The 14,158-nt window shown below is 47.3% G+C and overlaps 1 protein-coding gene across 1 annotated transcript in view; it reads right to left on the reverse strand.

Moving 5' to 3' along the window:
- Positions 1 to 352: 352 nt before the first annotated feature.
- The window catches only part of Sorl1 (sortilin related receptor 1), a 167,345-nt gene continuing 153,539 nt past the window's right edge, over positions 353 to 14,158 (reverse strand). The window contains exons 42-48 of the mRNA XM_059267669.1: positions 12,141 to 12,260; positions 10,807 to 10,971; positions 8,939 to 9,113; positions 7,907 to 8,013; positions 5,549 to 5,741; positions 2,519 to 2,731; positions 353 to 1,349 (exon numbers count right to left, since the gene is read on the reverse strand). Coding sequence (XP_059123652.1) covers positions 1,282 to 1,349; positions 2,519 to 2,731; positions 5,549 to 5,741; positions 7,907 to 8,013; positions 8,939 to 9,113; positions 10,807 to 10,971; positions 12,141 to 12,260 — 1,041 coding nt within the window. The 3' untranslated portion in view covers positions 353 to 1,281. The remainder of the gene's footprint in view (positions 1,350 to 2,518; positions 2,732 to 5,548; positions 5,742 to 7,906; positions 8,014 to 8,938; positions 9,114 to 10,806; positions 10,972 to 12,140; positions 12,261 to 14,158) is intronic.

Consider the following 14,158-nt stretch of genomic DNA (forward strand, 5'->3'; position numbering starts at 1 on the left):
GGGGGTGGGGGTGGGGTTTTGCTGTGTTTAGACACACATGGTGTCTCACAGAGAAAGCAAATGAACAAATCTGCTGATGGAGAAGGCAAATGTTTAGATTACCTCTATCCCTGGCAATACCTACAACACTCTCTAAGGATGGGTGGGGGCACAGGCTAGGGAAGTGGGGGTGGGGAGGGTAGAGGAGGGGTAGAATGGGGACCCAGAGAAGGCACTGACCAAATTCAAAATGACTGCATATATCAGTATGGATTTTTGAGGACAATTCAGTGGCTTAAACCCAATATAAAATTTTACATTTGAAATTCTTTGGTGGTGAGTAAAAACAAAAGGAAAACTCAAATTAAAAAAAAAATGGAGACATGGCATACTATATTTGCAATGCATATCTATCATGGCACAGATCTAGAACTTTCTCCCACAACCACAGTAATTTTATTTTTCAAGTGACAATGATCCCAGTGTATAAGAAAGCAGTGTCAACACTTGGCAGCTTCCAAAGGTACACTTTCTACAGAGACATGCACAGTAAAAGCCCACAGATTCCTAGAAGACAGGGGGTGTGGCTTGCAGGGCTTTCTAGGCTATAGTTCCACTGAATTGGAATCTAGCACTGACCCAGAACTCTCTCCTGCCAAAGACCTGTCCCTGACATGAGCGAACTGAAATGGACTTCTTCTGCGTCCCCTGCCATGGGCAAGGGGCCGTTCACACCGGGGGTTTCAGAAGACCACTAAAATATGGCCTTATACAGAGTCCCAATAAATTAACAAAAACAACAGAACAGGACCTTCCCCCACAAGACACCCACACACTTATGTAAACTAAATCCAAACAAAAGGTAAAATCTGAGCAGTTTTCAAGGAGAAATGTGATTCTGCCCATCACTCTCTCTCTTGAAGCTTTTATTAAATACATTTCTGCGTCTTAGAAAAATAAAAAGAATGGTCAATTTAATGAACCAAAATGATCTCACAGACTTAAAAGCATGCCCAGCAAGCACAGCTCTGTAAGACGACATCAGTGTCAAATCAAAGCAACATACGTGGTCACTAAAATCAACCTGGTCTCAAGTTCACAGTTGATACTACAAAGTTTATTCATTCCTTTCTCTCTTTTTTTTTTGTTTGTTTTGTTGTTTTTTTTGTTGTTGTGGTGGTGGTTTTGGCCCATATAAAAATAACATGTTGCAACTCAAAGTGCATCTTTTAAAATAAACCATCAACTATCTTTATCAAATAAAATATTTACACCATTTGGTTTCTAATGAGAGAAGCTCCTTCACGCTATCACCATGGGGACATCGTCTGAGAATCCAGTTATCATAGGAGCGTCTTCATCGTCCTCTCCTGAAGACAAAGCAGTCAGGCCTTGGTGAGTTCCAGCAGAGTTTTATATGACCCCACATGCCACCGCTCTGCCCATGCCCACAGCCTTACAACACCCCCCAGCTAAACCAACACATAACTAGTCCTGAATCAACACTAACTAGTCCTGAACCCAGCTTGGCTTTCTTCTGCTCAGGTCACCGTCTTCCCTTCCCTAAGTGACCCAACTTATTTTAATATTTTGAAGTAAAATCTGTAGCAAGATAAATCTCATCCCCTACAGCTAAATGGGTGGATTGGTTTCTCCTACTTGAATTATCTGTCCCCTTTCTCTTTTGAATCTGAACTGCTTTGAGGACACAGAAATGGGGGGGTTGCTTAAGAATTTTGAGGGCACCTTCCCAGATTTCATGGCTGTCCCTTTGAGATTGCTGTTGCTTGGCATTTAGTGACTCTTGAATGGCACCCTAACAGGGCAACCAAAGGGAGCCATTCATTCAAGGCACTCCAGGTGCTTGCTGATTAGCAGAAATAAAATCAGAGAAGGCAAGGGTATACAGGTGATCTCACATGGCCACTGGGGGGAAAACACACTGCTTCATAAAGAGAAAAGCAGTGACAGCGGTCTATAGGAAACTCACATCTGGTGCCTTGAGTTTGGGGAAGCCTTTCCCACACTCACTTTATGACATGACCTGGCTACTAGCTCTCTCGGTTTAGGGCTTGCAGCATGCAAGACTTCTCACGGGGATCAAAAGGTTTCCCTTCCTCTTACTGTCCATCACCCCCACACAGTAAGAGGAGGCTGCGCTTGCTCGAAATGGAAAGAGGTGTGGCTGACTGAAAGGCTTCACACAGAAGCTGAGTGGAGATGTGACCCTTTCATCTTGAAGCCCTCCAGAGGGAGGATTAGACCAGGGTCAGTTGAACATACTTGAGGATTGTTTTGAAATTTGGGGAGCATCCAAACCCAGGCACTAGTCTTCTCTGTTCAAAGGGGACCCTTCCACTTCTCCCTGTTAGGGCCAGAACTATACAACTAAAGAGACTGTGGCATTTTGATTAAGGAAAGATCCCAGACAGTGGGAACCCTGGAGTGACACCTGTCCTGAAAGGCTGAGCTGACAGAATCTTCCCTGATCACATCTCTGGCTCTATGGTGTTTGCCCCTGGTACCCCTGCCAACTTACCCAGGTCATCCCCAGAGGAGAAGATGGCCGAGCCCAGCCTGGAGCTGTAGTGGCTGTTGGCGAAAGCAGTAAAGCTGCTTTGTAGGCGACGGTGCTTCGTGTAGAGGATAGCAAAGCCGACACCCAGGCTCAGCAGGATCAGGAACAAGATAGGAACCACTACAGCGGCAACATCCGTAGACCTGGCAGCCTGGACCGCGGCTGTATCTCCACCTGCGGAGGCAACAGTTCCTGCCAGTGAGCCTGCTACCTGAGGGCCGGAAGAGGATGGCCCTGGCAACTTCTCCAGGCCTCACCAGAGAGAGAGAGAGAGAGAGAGAGAGAGAGAGAGAGAGAGAGAGAGAGAGAGAGAGAGAGGGAGGAGGAAGCAAGCCAGCCCAGAGTTTGCAAGGGTTCCAACACAACCAGCTTGCTTGTCTTGTGTGACATGTTCCAGCACATGCGTGAAGCCCTGATGTTTTGCGAGTGCTTGCCATGAGCCCCTAGACCGTGGGCCTTGCACATGCAAATACAGTAATTACATTAGACTCCTAATCACTGCCTTGTTGGTTATTTAGATAATCTCTTGGAAGGGAGACCTTTGTTGGGACATCAACACTGATTTCATTAGCATTATTACTTAAGGCCGCTTGCTTGCCTACATAAGAGGATGTGAAATCAGACCACTAATTAACGAGATTGCAATTATTTCCCCCTACTTGGCACCAAAGTCACTCTGCACTGCAATTACCTGAAGCTCTGCAAACCGGATTCCTTCACTGAAACACTAACTCAACAGCTCACCAAGTTTTATGGGGTTTTTTTTTCCCCCTCTCTTTCACTTAAGTAAAAAAGAGAAACAACCTTTCTATATACATTTGCCATTTGTAAAAGCTCATTACTAGGCCTCTTGGCTGTCTATAACCTCACAAAGATGCTGCCTTCTCATGGTCTTAAGCAAATGATGACCCTGGATGGCTTACGGATAGATAGGTCCTCACCGGGGCTCTGGAGAAAGGCCGTTCTCCATCTTTCAACTCCACATCTGTTGGAGTTGGGGTCATCCTCTTGAGAGTGAGGAAAATTTTCACATTACAAATCTTGGAGCTAGCCTGAACTTAGGGGCAGGAAAACGGAGCTATGCAGTCAGTTTTTAGCAAAAGAGGCAGAATGACCTTTCCTTATGCATAGTTACTATAGACCTTGGAGTTGCTCCCTGGTGTAGGGGGAGATGGCATCAGCAAGCTCCCCTCTCACAGAGAAAGCATCATAGCTACCCAGAGAGAGCCAAGCAGACACAATACCCATGAAAATGGACCAGAGAACAGCCATTTCTTGTAGGTGTAATCTAGCAATTCAGTATGCACGGCTCTATTTAAATTTCTTTCATTTTCTGAACATGAAAAAAGAATAGTTCCCAGCCTACCCCAATGGTGAGGTGGTAAATTAAAGAACTACTCCCTGGCTGGACTTCTGAGGGTTTAATCAGCCTGATTCCTTAGAAGCAGCTGCCAGGGAGGGGCCTCATGACAGACAGTGTCTCCCAATGTGTATTTCACAGACTAATAACTGGTTTTGTTTAAACCAGGGTTATTAAGGAAAAAGCATATTATCACGAGTTTTGCTGCTTGCTTTCCATGGGAACTTCCCAAAGCTTTGACTATACCATGACTCTCTAAGGGGAGGTAGAAGAAGAAAGTGTTCATCCTCGAAGACAGTGGTCCTCAACCTTCCTAATGCTGCAGCCCTTTAATACAGCTCCTCATATTGTAGAGGTAGAAGAAGGAAGTGTTCATCCTCGAAGACAGTGGTCCTCAACCTTCCTAATGCTGCAGCCCTTTAATACAGCTCCTCATATTGTAGAGGTAGAAGAAGGAAGTGTTCATCCTCGAAGACAGTGGTTCTCAACCTTCCTAATGCTGTGGCCCTATAATACAGCTCCTCATGTTGTAGTGACCCCAAATCATAAAATTATTTTTGCTGCTCCTTCATAACTATAATTTTGCTACTGTTGTGAATCGTAATAATTTTGGAGATAGAGTTTGTCGAAGAGGTCAAGACCCACTGGTTGAGAATCACTGCTCTAAGAGACTGATTATTCTGCAGAGGCCCCACCCCTACCCCAACCCAGGAAGGACTGTGAGGGAACACTTAACAGCAACCCTGCCTGGCTTTTGGCTAGAAATAAAGATACCTGCAAAGCCTAGTGGTAAGATATTTGGTGAAATCCTGGCCAAGCTACCACAATGCAAGTACTTTCCTTATAAAGCAGCAATGTGACCTCATGCTAGTATCTGTGTGTCCCAAAGACAGAGATCCCAGGTCATCACAGAAACTTCTAGCTGTCCGTGGTGGGAGGAGCTAACGACATGGAGAGTTACAGGTCTATTAGCATGTTCAAGGCTCTGACAAGTCTCATGAAAACCGTCAACAAAACTCCTGTTTGTCTAGCCCCCGATGGTTAATCATCATGGTGAGCTTGACTGGATTTACTCAATCATGTGAAAGACTGAGGCATATTTCTGGGTGTGTGTCTCTGAGGGCCTTTCCGAGGGAATAAGTAGGGGGAAAGACCCACCTTCTATGTGGGCGGCACCATCCCCATGGGCTTGTGGCTTGGATGTAGTGAAGGAGGAGATGGAGAGGGCTAAGGACCAATATTCCTCTACTATTAGCTTCCTAATTGCGAGCGCAGCCTAAGCAGCTGCCCCAGACTCTTGCTGCCACGCCTTCTCCTCCATGACGGGCTCTGTCTCCTCTCACAGTCAGGCAAAATCAATCTCCCACTCTCAATTTGCTCCTTGCTATGTAGCTGGTCACAGTAACAAGGAAAAAAAAGCAACTAATAGACCTACTGAGTTTCCTAAATATAGTCTCCTTCTTGCCCTTTCCTGAACTGTACACTCTACATGGTACCTTGCAATCCCAGTACTTTCTGTACTAGCACCATGGCCGGTCAGGAAGTATTTATTAACTCCATCAGTACGCGACTGAATTGGTACCTAAGTGATTTTCTCAGGACACACACAGGACGGCCCCACCGCAACTCACCTGAGCTCAGTTCATCGTACAGCAGCACCGCAGGCTCCCCACAGATCTGGCTGCCGAACAGACACCGCGCTTGGACCGTGAACGTGTAGTTGTGACCCATCTTCAGGTTAGACACTTTAAAGAAATTGTCAGTCGTGTTCCCAAGATACGCGGTGAGATTCATAGCACTGTCAAACATGTGGATCTCGTAGCCCTGCAAATAAAGCGTCCAGTGGACCATTCAGGGGTTTGAATAGAGGGCCTGATGGTTTCTGTTACTGGCTCCAGTTATAGGGGAGTCCTTACTGCGGGGTTTTATGGATGCTGATACACGTTGTTTCTTGCTAGCTCTTTTGATGATGTGATTGAGATACTAAACTCAGAAAACAGGATTTTCCCTACTGACAACGCGCAGAGAAGGAAGTGCAAGGTATGGCCTGCAGGAGAACCATTGCAACCATCACACGCTCAGAGGTCCAGGCAGCAGCTGCTTGTGTCCAGCAATACCAGTGCCTCAAAGAAACCGAGCAATTTACTAATACTTTGAAGTAAGGGATTTGACTAATGACATCTCCTGGTGGCAGTGGGCACAGGCAAGACTAGGGAACATGCCATCAGAAAAGGAAACACGTGCCTCCCTAGGACAAACTGCTGGAAGGCCACTGCCATTCACTTCCTGTCTCCTAGCTTTCTAGCTCTTTGCAGGCTGATCCCCAGAGTCAAACAGCCTGGTATTGACAGAGAAGCACATAAGCAGCTTGGTGGCTCTATTCACAAGAGGACAGTACGAGATAATCTCTTCCCCCACTGCCTCAGGAAGTCCCAGACTGTTGTGCTAAGAAACGGACAGGCCAGACCCAAGATGCTGGCTGGGATCAGATTGGTGGCCAGATTCTCTGCTGCCCTCCAACACCCCAGTGTCAAACTTTGTCCACAACTGAGCCCACCGGGCAATCAGCCTCTTGGCTCCTACCCCACTGACATGTCTCTAATGTTAAGCCAGGAGGAGGAGAGGAGGGCACGCCACATCCCTGCCAGCATCCTTCACTAGAAATGGAATACTGGCCTGTACTCTCAACCTAAAGCTGGGCTCCTGCTGTCCATACAGGCTCCTCTAGTGGCAAATGGCTGTCCACATGCCTGGCACCCCACCCTTTCTTATAAGCTAGTAATGATTATTTATTATCATGTAAATCCAGTGTAGAACATCTGTCATATACGTAAAGACACAAATGAAACAATGTACACAACCATCAATCACCTTTCCTTCCGTAGTCCTCCTGTTAGGCATTTATGTTTCCTCTATCATGAAGCAGAGTATATGGAACTTTAATGCACTGCTCTCTCAAAGTAATATCATAGAATAACTAAACCAGGGAATGTGAACATTTCAATGTGCTTTTTTTTATAAGTATTATCAAAAAGCCTTCCAGAACTTTGAACAAACTTATATTCTCAGTGTCGTTCCCCAGCCACTTCCCACACTGGCATTACTCTCCCAGAGTCCTTTGCAGGCTTGATGTCTTTGCCATTAGCTTGCTAGGAGCCTTTCTTTTCCTGCTCCCAGCTGCTGGAGTGCTTTACTGTTCAGTACCTTGTCAACACTGGAGTGTTCCTGGGTAGATTTCATAGTCTTAAGGACATTCAACATGTAGATATCACAGCTGTGGGAGCTGTGAGGAGGCTCTGAGTGTACCTGAGCCTGGCTCTCACATCACACTGCGGAAAACCCTTGGGCTCTTTGCCTACACTGTTCCTCCAGGTGACCACAGCTGGACCATCACAGCCCTACTTTGCTTTCAAGGGGACTAAGCCAGTTCCAATTAATAGTGAGTCCACCCTCCTGGGCAAACCTCTTGAATCTCACTCTCCCTTCCTTCCCATGCTGTCAGAATACTGGCCTGCCAATAGCAAAACAAAGGTGTTTTTTTTCATATGCCAACAAAGTATCTTCATGGACTTCTTGCTTCTCCTAATGACTCTGAGGGGACGCTGACAAGGTACTAGATGGAGAGTGTGACTCAGCTTCCTGGCACTGGAACCACAGCCTAGCTGTCAAAGGGTCGGGGAAGGGCGGGGTGCTTGGTCCCAAAGCTGAGCACGGTCCAGCTGCAGGAAGCACCATGAGTCTCCTACCCATCTCTTTCTTCCAAGGACAAGCGTGTGGCCGTGAGTGCTAATACAGAGGTTCTCACACTTCATGGGCAGCATGAGCATTTCACTAATCAGCAAATGGTCCTCTCATTCTCAAGTCATGCCCATGTCCGCTGTTTGCCTTCCTTCTTCACGCTGTCTGCCAGCCTGCTGTTAATGAACTCATGTCTAAAACAGCCTCTCAGCTAGAGTTCCAAAGTCATTGAGGATGCACGACGAACTTACCCTGGTTTCACTGAACTGCTTTTCTTTTAAGGCGAGGCTTTTCCAAAAGAGAAGAACGTGGTCATTTTCTGTGATGATTTTTAAGGCGTCGGGTGCTGATAATGAAACTGAAAACAGATACAGTTAGTAGACATAGATCTGAGCCTTTGCTTCCTCATCTAGAAAAAGAGGCTGAAAAAAATGCTCCCAGCCTCCAAGGGCTGCAATAACGATGGGATAATGAAAAACAAAACAAAACAAAACAAAACCATGAACACCGCTCAGTATAGCACTAGTGGTGGTTGTTATTAGACCTTTAACCATGAAATCGGGACATAAGGCAGAGGCAGCAAGGACCAAGGAGAGAGAACAAGTTATGTCTGAACACAGGGCCCCAAAGAGCATGGAGAGTGGCCCAGGTCTATGACATGCATCACCAGCCTTGGTGGGCCTGAATCCCTCACCTGCAACTGTTGACATCGTTTGCTGGAATCTAGGCAGTGGAGTCATGACTCACTCACTGGGCAGAAGACTAACCAGTCCTCCAGCCCACAGCCTTATGGTCACCTCCCATTCTATCTGCCTGATCACCAAGAGGGCCACTGTGACACAGTCCAGGTCCTCACTGGGAAATACTGTGGCGTTTAACTCTCTTGAGCACTCCTCCTTTCCTCCCCTAGCCACGGTAGGACACACTAAGGGAGGGTAGTGTGAAAAAAAGACCCACAGAGACTGGGTACGGCTCAGTGGTAGAGTGCTTGCCTAGCACTCAAAGACATCCTGAGTTCAAGCCCTTGAACTGCATTATAAAAACCAACCAAACAAACAAACTTCAAGCATGCAGAAAATAAGAGTCTTGCTCAGACGACTGAGTTGTGGCCCCCTCACCCAAACCCAGGAAACCCCACATCTCTGCCTTGGTCTGCTGTAGCATGGACAGAGAAGAACCGTGCTTGCATGTCCTACAAAGATACTACGGCCTTCCTCTGTGCCGAGGTCTGCAGGCATGAGGTTGCTCAGTGTGCAAGAAGGCCTTTCTTCCTTTCCACTTACCTGTGGTGATTTTTATGCTGGAATCCTTGCTCATGTTCCCCAGCTGGACAATAATGTGGTATTTTCCTCCAGGCTCCAGCTTGTTAAGGCTGTATTCCACAGTACTGTTGCGAGATTTGACTTTGTAGCTCCTATCCGTCTTTCTGATCAGATCTTTCACTGCAATGGCGTAGAACTAAGACAGACAGAGGGAGGATCTGAGCAGCAGTGAGAGGCAAGGCCTTTTACGTGAAATCAGCTCCTGATTATTAATACCTTACACAGTGTAAGTGCCATTGTCTTAGTCACCGTTCTATTGTTGTGAAGAGACACCGGGGCCAAGGCCACTCTTACAAAAGAAAGCATTTAATTGGAGCCTTGCTTACAGTTTCAGAGGTAAGTCCATTAACATCGTAGGAAGCATGGCTGTATGCATGGAACACTAGCTGAGAGTTTTACATCCTGATCCACAGGCAGACAGAGAGAGAAAGCCTGGGCCTGGAATGGACACCTCAAAGCTCACCTGAAGTGACACACGCCCATTCCAGCAAGGCCACACTTCCTAATCCTCCTAATCCTTTTGAACAGTTCTTCTCCCTGATAACTGAGCATTCAAATCTATGAGACTATGGGGGCCATCTTTATTCAAAGTACCACAGTCATGTAACAGTGAGCATACCATCTTGTTCAGGGAGTAATGACAAGAGACAGCGCGTGTGCATGTTACATACAGATACAATCCTTTTTCAGATATGTTCAATGTGCAGCTGGTTGAATACACAGACATGGAACTCAGGCACGGGGCTGACTTTTCTGAGCCTCCAAGTCTGACTCACGTCCTTCAGAAAGTCTTCAGGGCAGCTAGGGTCTATCTTATAACAAGTATACATTCCCAGAACTGCATGCACAAGTGTCATAGAGAAGGGATGGGAAAGGAGGAGAAGGAAAAGGGAAAGGAGGAGAGGAGAAGAGAAGAAAAGGGAAAGAAAGGGGAGAAAGAGGAAGCAGGAATGCAGAAAAGGGAAACGAGGGAATGAAAAGCAGAGGAGGAAATCAAAACACTCTAGGAAAAGCCACACCAATTGTAACATCAGCAGCCAGGCTTCTGTCTCTCCACCATGACAACAGTGTCTGGATACCAACAGAGAGGAGACATGGATGAAGATGCTCAGCTCCAGCTCTAAAGCACAAACAGCCCCAACCTGTTCTCCTAGGCTGCTTCTTATATAGGGAGTACAGAAGGAAGGGGACACGTAGGACACACAGAAAACCTGATCACCAGGGAGAATCTGAGAATCAAGAGGTGTCTCAGCAGCCAAGAGGAAACCACACGCTGAGGTGTATGGATGAGGGACAGAGGTCAAAGAGGTCCAGAGCAAGGAAGAGTGGGGTATTCCCAGGATCAACATCCTGTCCTATTTTTTGGTAAGGGATAGAAAACTCTGAAAAAGTCAAGATGGTAGGTGTTTTAGGCTTTGAGAGTCTTAGGAGCTCAACCACAAATAATTCTATCGCACAAAAACAAGAAACAGGCCATATGTACGCAGATGGGTGTGGCCTTGGTTCCAACCAAACAATAGTTTAAAAAATTATCCATAGGCGGGATTTGGCCTGCAGGTCTTCAAGTGTTGAGCTCTGGTTGATGGAGGAGATTGGGATAGCTGAGGAAGGGCAAAGAAATAGGGTGTCTGGGGAACAATGGAGGGGGGCCAACTCAGAAGGGGTGCCCGTGAAGATCTGTCTTTGACTACACAGAAATGGGGACAAGGCCTGCTGAGCTCAGCTACTTCCTGTGTCACCTGTCACACGACCTGACCCCTTCCACTGCACTCCATTTACCCAAAGCATGCTAAGTGTAAACGCGGCAGGTTGCACGCCTTCCCACTCACCAGGTCCTGGTCAGGAGAATCATAGGGCGATTCCCACTTGATGACTGCTGAGGTTTTGCCTATTTGGACTGCGTGCAGGTGACGAGGTGGAAGCCTGCTGTCTGGGATCATCTTCACTACGATGTAGTCAGAAGAAGGCCCTAGGTAAGGGATCAACACCCGGACCTAGGGTCCAAGCACACACAGGAAAAACAATACCACACGGGCTCATGCAACCTCTGCCATACTGTTTTTTAATAAGCTAATGACACATGACCACAAATGAAATTCAATTAGCACAGAATAATATAAAATAGTTCCCTGCCTGACCTAGACCATTTTCCTGTTTTATCTTCCATCCAGAAATGCCCTAGACATATGTAAGCATAGATACATGATATATAAACACATAAACACACATATGCATGGGTGTGCATGTGCAGTCTATCTTTTAAAATCTTTTTCACACAACTATGCTTCCCCTCCTAAAAACTCATAAGATGGGTTCAGATTTTTTTCCATAGGGGAACATTCAGCATTGCCTTCTTTTGGACAGTGCTATATATTCTACTCCATGGATAAGCCATAATTTATTTTACCAGTCTTTTCTCAAAAGATTTAGGTTATACCAAATCTTTTGTTCTCACACATAATACTGGCTTATGTGCTAGCTACTTTTCTTTTTCTTTTTTCTTTTGTCAATTGGACACAAACTAGAGCCATCTGGGAAGAGGGAACCTCAGTGGAGGAACTGCCTCCATCATTTAACCTGTGGGAAAGTGTGTGGGGCATTTTCTTGATTGATGACTGACGTGGTAAGGCCCAGCCCATTGTGGGCGGTGCCACCCCAGGCAGGTGGTCCTAGGTTTTATAAGAAAGCAGCCTAAGGAAGCCTCGAGAGGCACGCCAGTAAGCAGCACTCCTCTATGGCCTCTGCATCAGCTCCCGGCTCCAGGTTCCTGCTCTGACTTCCTTTAGTGATAGACTTAAACCTGTAGGATGAAATCAACCTTTTCTGCTCCAAGTTGCTTTTGGACGTGGTGTTTATCTCAGCAGCAGAAAACAGAGTATGGCAGCCCACATACCTTCTTCCACGTCTTGGCACACACACGTGTAACAATACAGACGCTGGATTGCTAGGAGTGGACTCTGACAAAGGCATTGTGATTCGTTTACCAAGGGACCCATGCTCCACCACTGAGCTGCATTTGGGAAACTGACTGTGGGAACTTATAAAGAAGATGACCCCAGGTCCCCAGGTCCCCATTCTACTAAGGCTGCGCTCAGGAGACCGAACGCTTAACAAATCTCCTTTAAAGACAGGAACCCCTGTTTCCCTGGTGCAGAAAGCTTACCAGAAACAAATATTGCTCATCCTTGCTGACAATGACTGTCTTATTGTGGAGCGAAGTGGTTAAGCTCCTAGGGTTTCGGTAGAGGTCAAGGAAGGACGTGGCATAGAAAATGCCATAAACCTGGTAAAAGCAGAGAAGGGAAAAGGCGATCAGCTTATGGGTCAATGCCCTCAGGTTGAAATTGCCGACTTGAGACCTTGGAAGTAGTTCTAAAGCGCCCAGAGAAATCTTCCTTCAACCTTTACTATGTCGATCTCACTTGGGAACGGACATGTGTGTGTGTATGTGTGTGTGTGTGTGTGTGTGCACCTGCAAAGGTGAGCATGAGCAGCTCCGCCTCTCACAGTGCTGCTTCTTGAGGAAGGACGGGCAGGGGAGGAAAAAAGCACCAATTCGATCATGAGAGCAAATGAGAAGTGCTGGCTACCATTCCAAGCTCTGCAGGAAGTGTCAGAGCAAAGAGGGCTTACCAAAGACGGGTGACATTATACAATCCAACGGCGGTGACAGGGGAGCTGAGGGGTCAGAAGCTGGGGCGGGAGTTGTCGAGTGAGAGTGGGAATCTCAGCAGCCTGTGGTACAGGCACAGCCAGGTACCCCAACCCTCCTGGTTTTCCTTTAGTGGAACCCTGGTGGGAAGAAGTCTGCATTCCCTACTACTGTGAAAGCTGAAAGAACCAGAAACAAGGTGTCAGCCAATGAGATGTAGTCAGGTGTCAGTCAGTGAGATGTAAGCAGGTGTCAGCCAGTGAGATGTAATCAGGTATCAGCCAATGAGACATAAGCAGGTGTCAGCCAATAAGACGTAAGCAGAAGTGCCCAGTGGGAGGGTCCAGCAAGCTCTTTTAAAGGCAGGACAGCCCCTAAATTCTTGCCCTCCTGCAGCCTAGCATCCAGACAATGACTGCACCTCCAGCAGGCTGTCTGCCCAGATGACCTTACAGATGCACACCATTGGCTGGAGATGGCAAGGCCTGTGTCCTCTCCAGGGTGAAAGTGTGTCGCTGCAATAGAGGCCCTAAACTTGACTTGACCAAGGGCATATTTAAAGCACACTCTAGGGGTCCATGTAGGAAGCTGAGGGGATCTCAAACCAGGGAGCTGGACTAAACAAGGAATGACAGCTGAGTGAGTTCAAATGGGAAGGAACACGCTGGAGAAGAGAAAGTAGGATTAGAGCACTTCTTCCCCCAAGTATATGCGCAGGAGGCCAGGTCCCTGAAGGTACACATCTGCAGGTACCCTGGGCATAGAGAGGGGGCTGCCTGGGGATGTCAGCGTCCCAGCAACAATGCCACTTCCTGTAACTCCGCTCAGAAGAAGGTCTGGAAAAGGAGGAGCTTGGATAATGAAAGAGGAAAGGTGGCCTCCTGGGGCCAGTTAACCGGGAGGCGGGGAGAGAGAAATTGAGGGGATCCAAGGTTGGAAAGCAAATGCATATGGCATAGCAAGGAAGGAACAAGGGGGACACAAGGCTTAAATGGGAGGCCATGGTCCCAGTAGGGGCTTGGTGCTCATAGGGTTATCTCATTATAATAGAGCCCATGGTACACGGGGTAGGGTAGCTAGTGATGGGGAAGGGCTCCCAGAGCCCATGGGAGTCAGGAGACAAGAGGAGCCCCTAAGAGATGGTGAAGAAGCTGACCGTGAGTGCTGCCAGAGTACTCAGTGAAGAGACAGGAGCAGGTGAAGGCCACCCCCAGGGGGCCTCATATGAAAGCTGGCTGTGTGACCAGTGAACTCACGAGCCAGGGCACGGCACAAACAAGGGGACTTTTACAAGCTGGCATGCAAAGAGAAGCTCTAGCATTGTGTGACGCGCCATTGTTCTGTAGACCACACCTTACTATGGAGGACTGCTCAGTGGGACAAGTGGGCCTGCACCAAGTTGAGCCTATTAACAGAGAATGAGTGTCTCCTTGTGGGTATGTATACTCTCCCTCAAGGTAAAAGGGAGTGCTAAGTGCTAAGGCTTGGGCTTTTGTCCCCGTCTCTTGCTCAGCATCACACTGTGGGGC

The sequence above is a fragment of the Peromyscus eremicus genome, chromosome 7, assembly GCF_949786415.1.
Source record: "Peromyscus eremicus chromosome 7, PerEre_H2_v1, whole genome shotgun sequence".
In the NCBI taxonomy this organism is placed as follows: Eukaryota; Metazoa; Chordata; class Mammalia; order Rodentia; family Cricetidae; genus Peromyscus; species Peromyscus eremicus.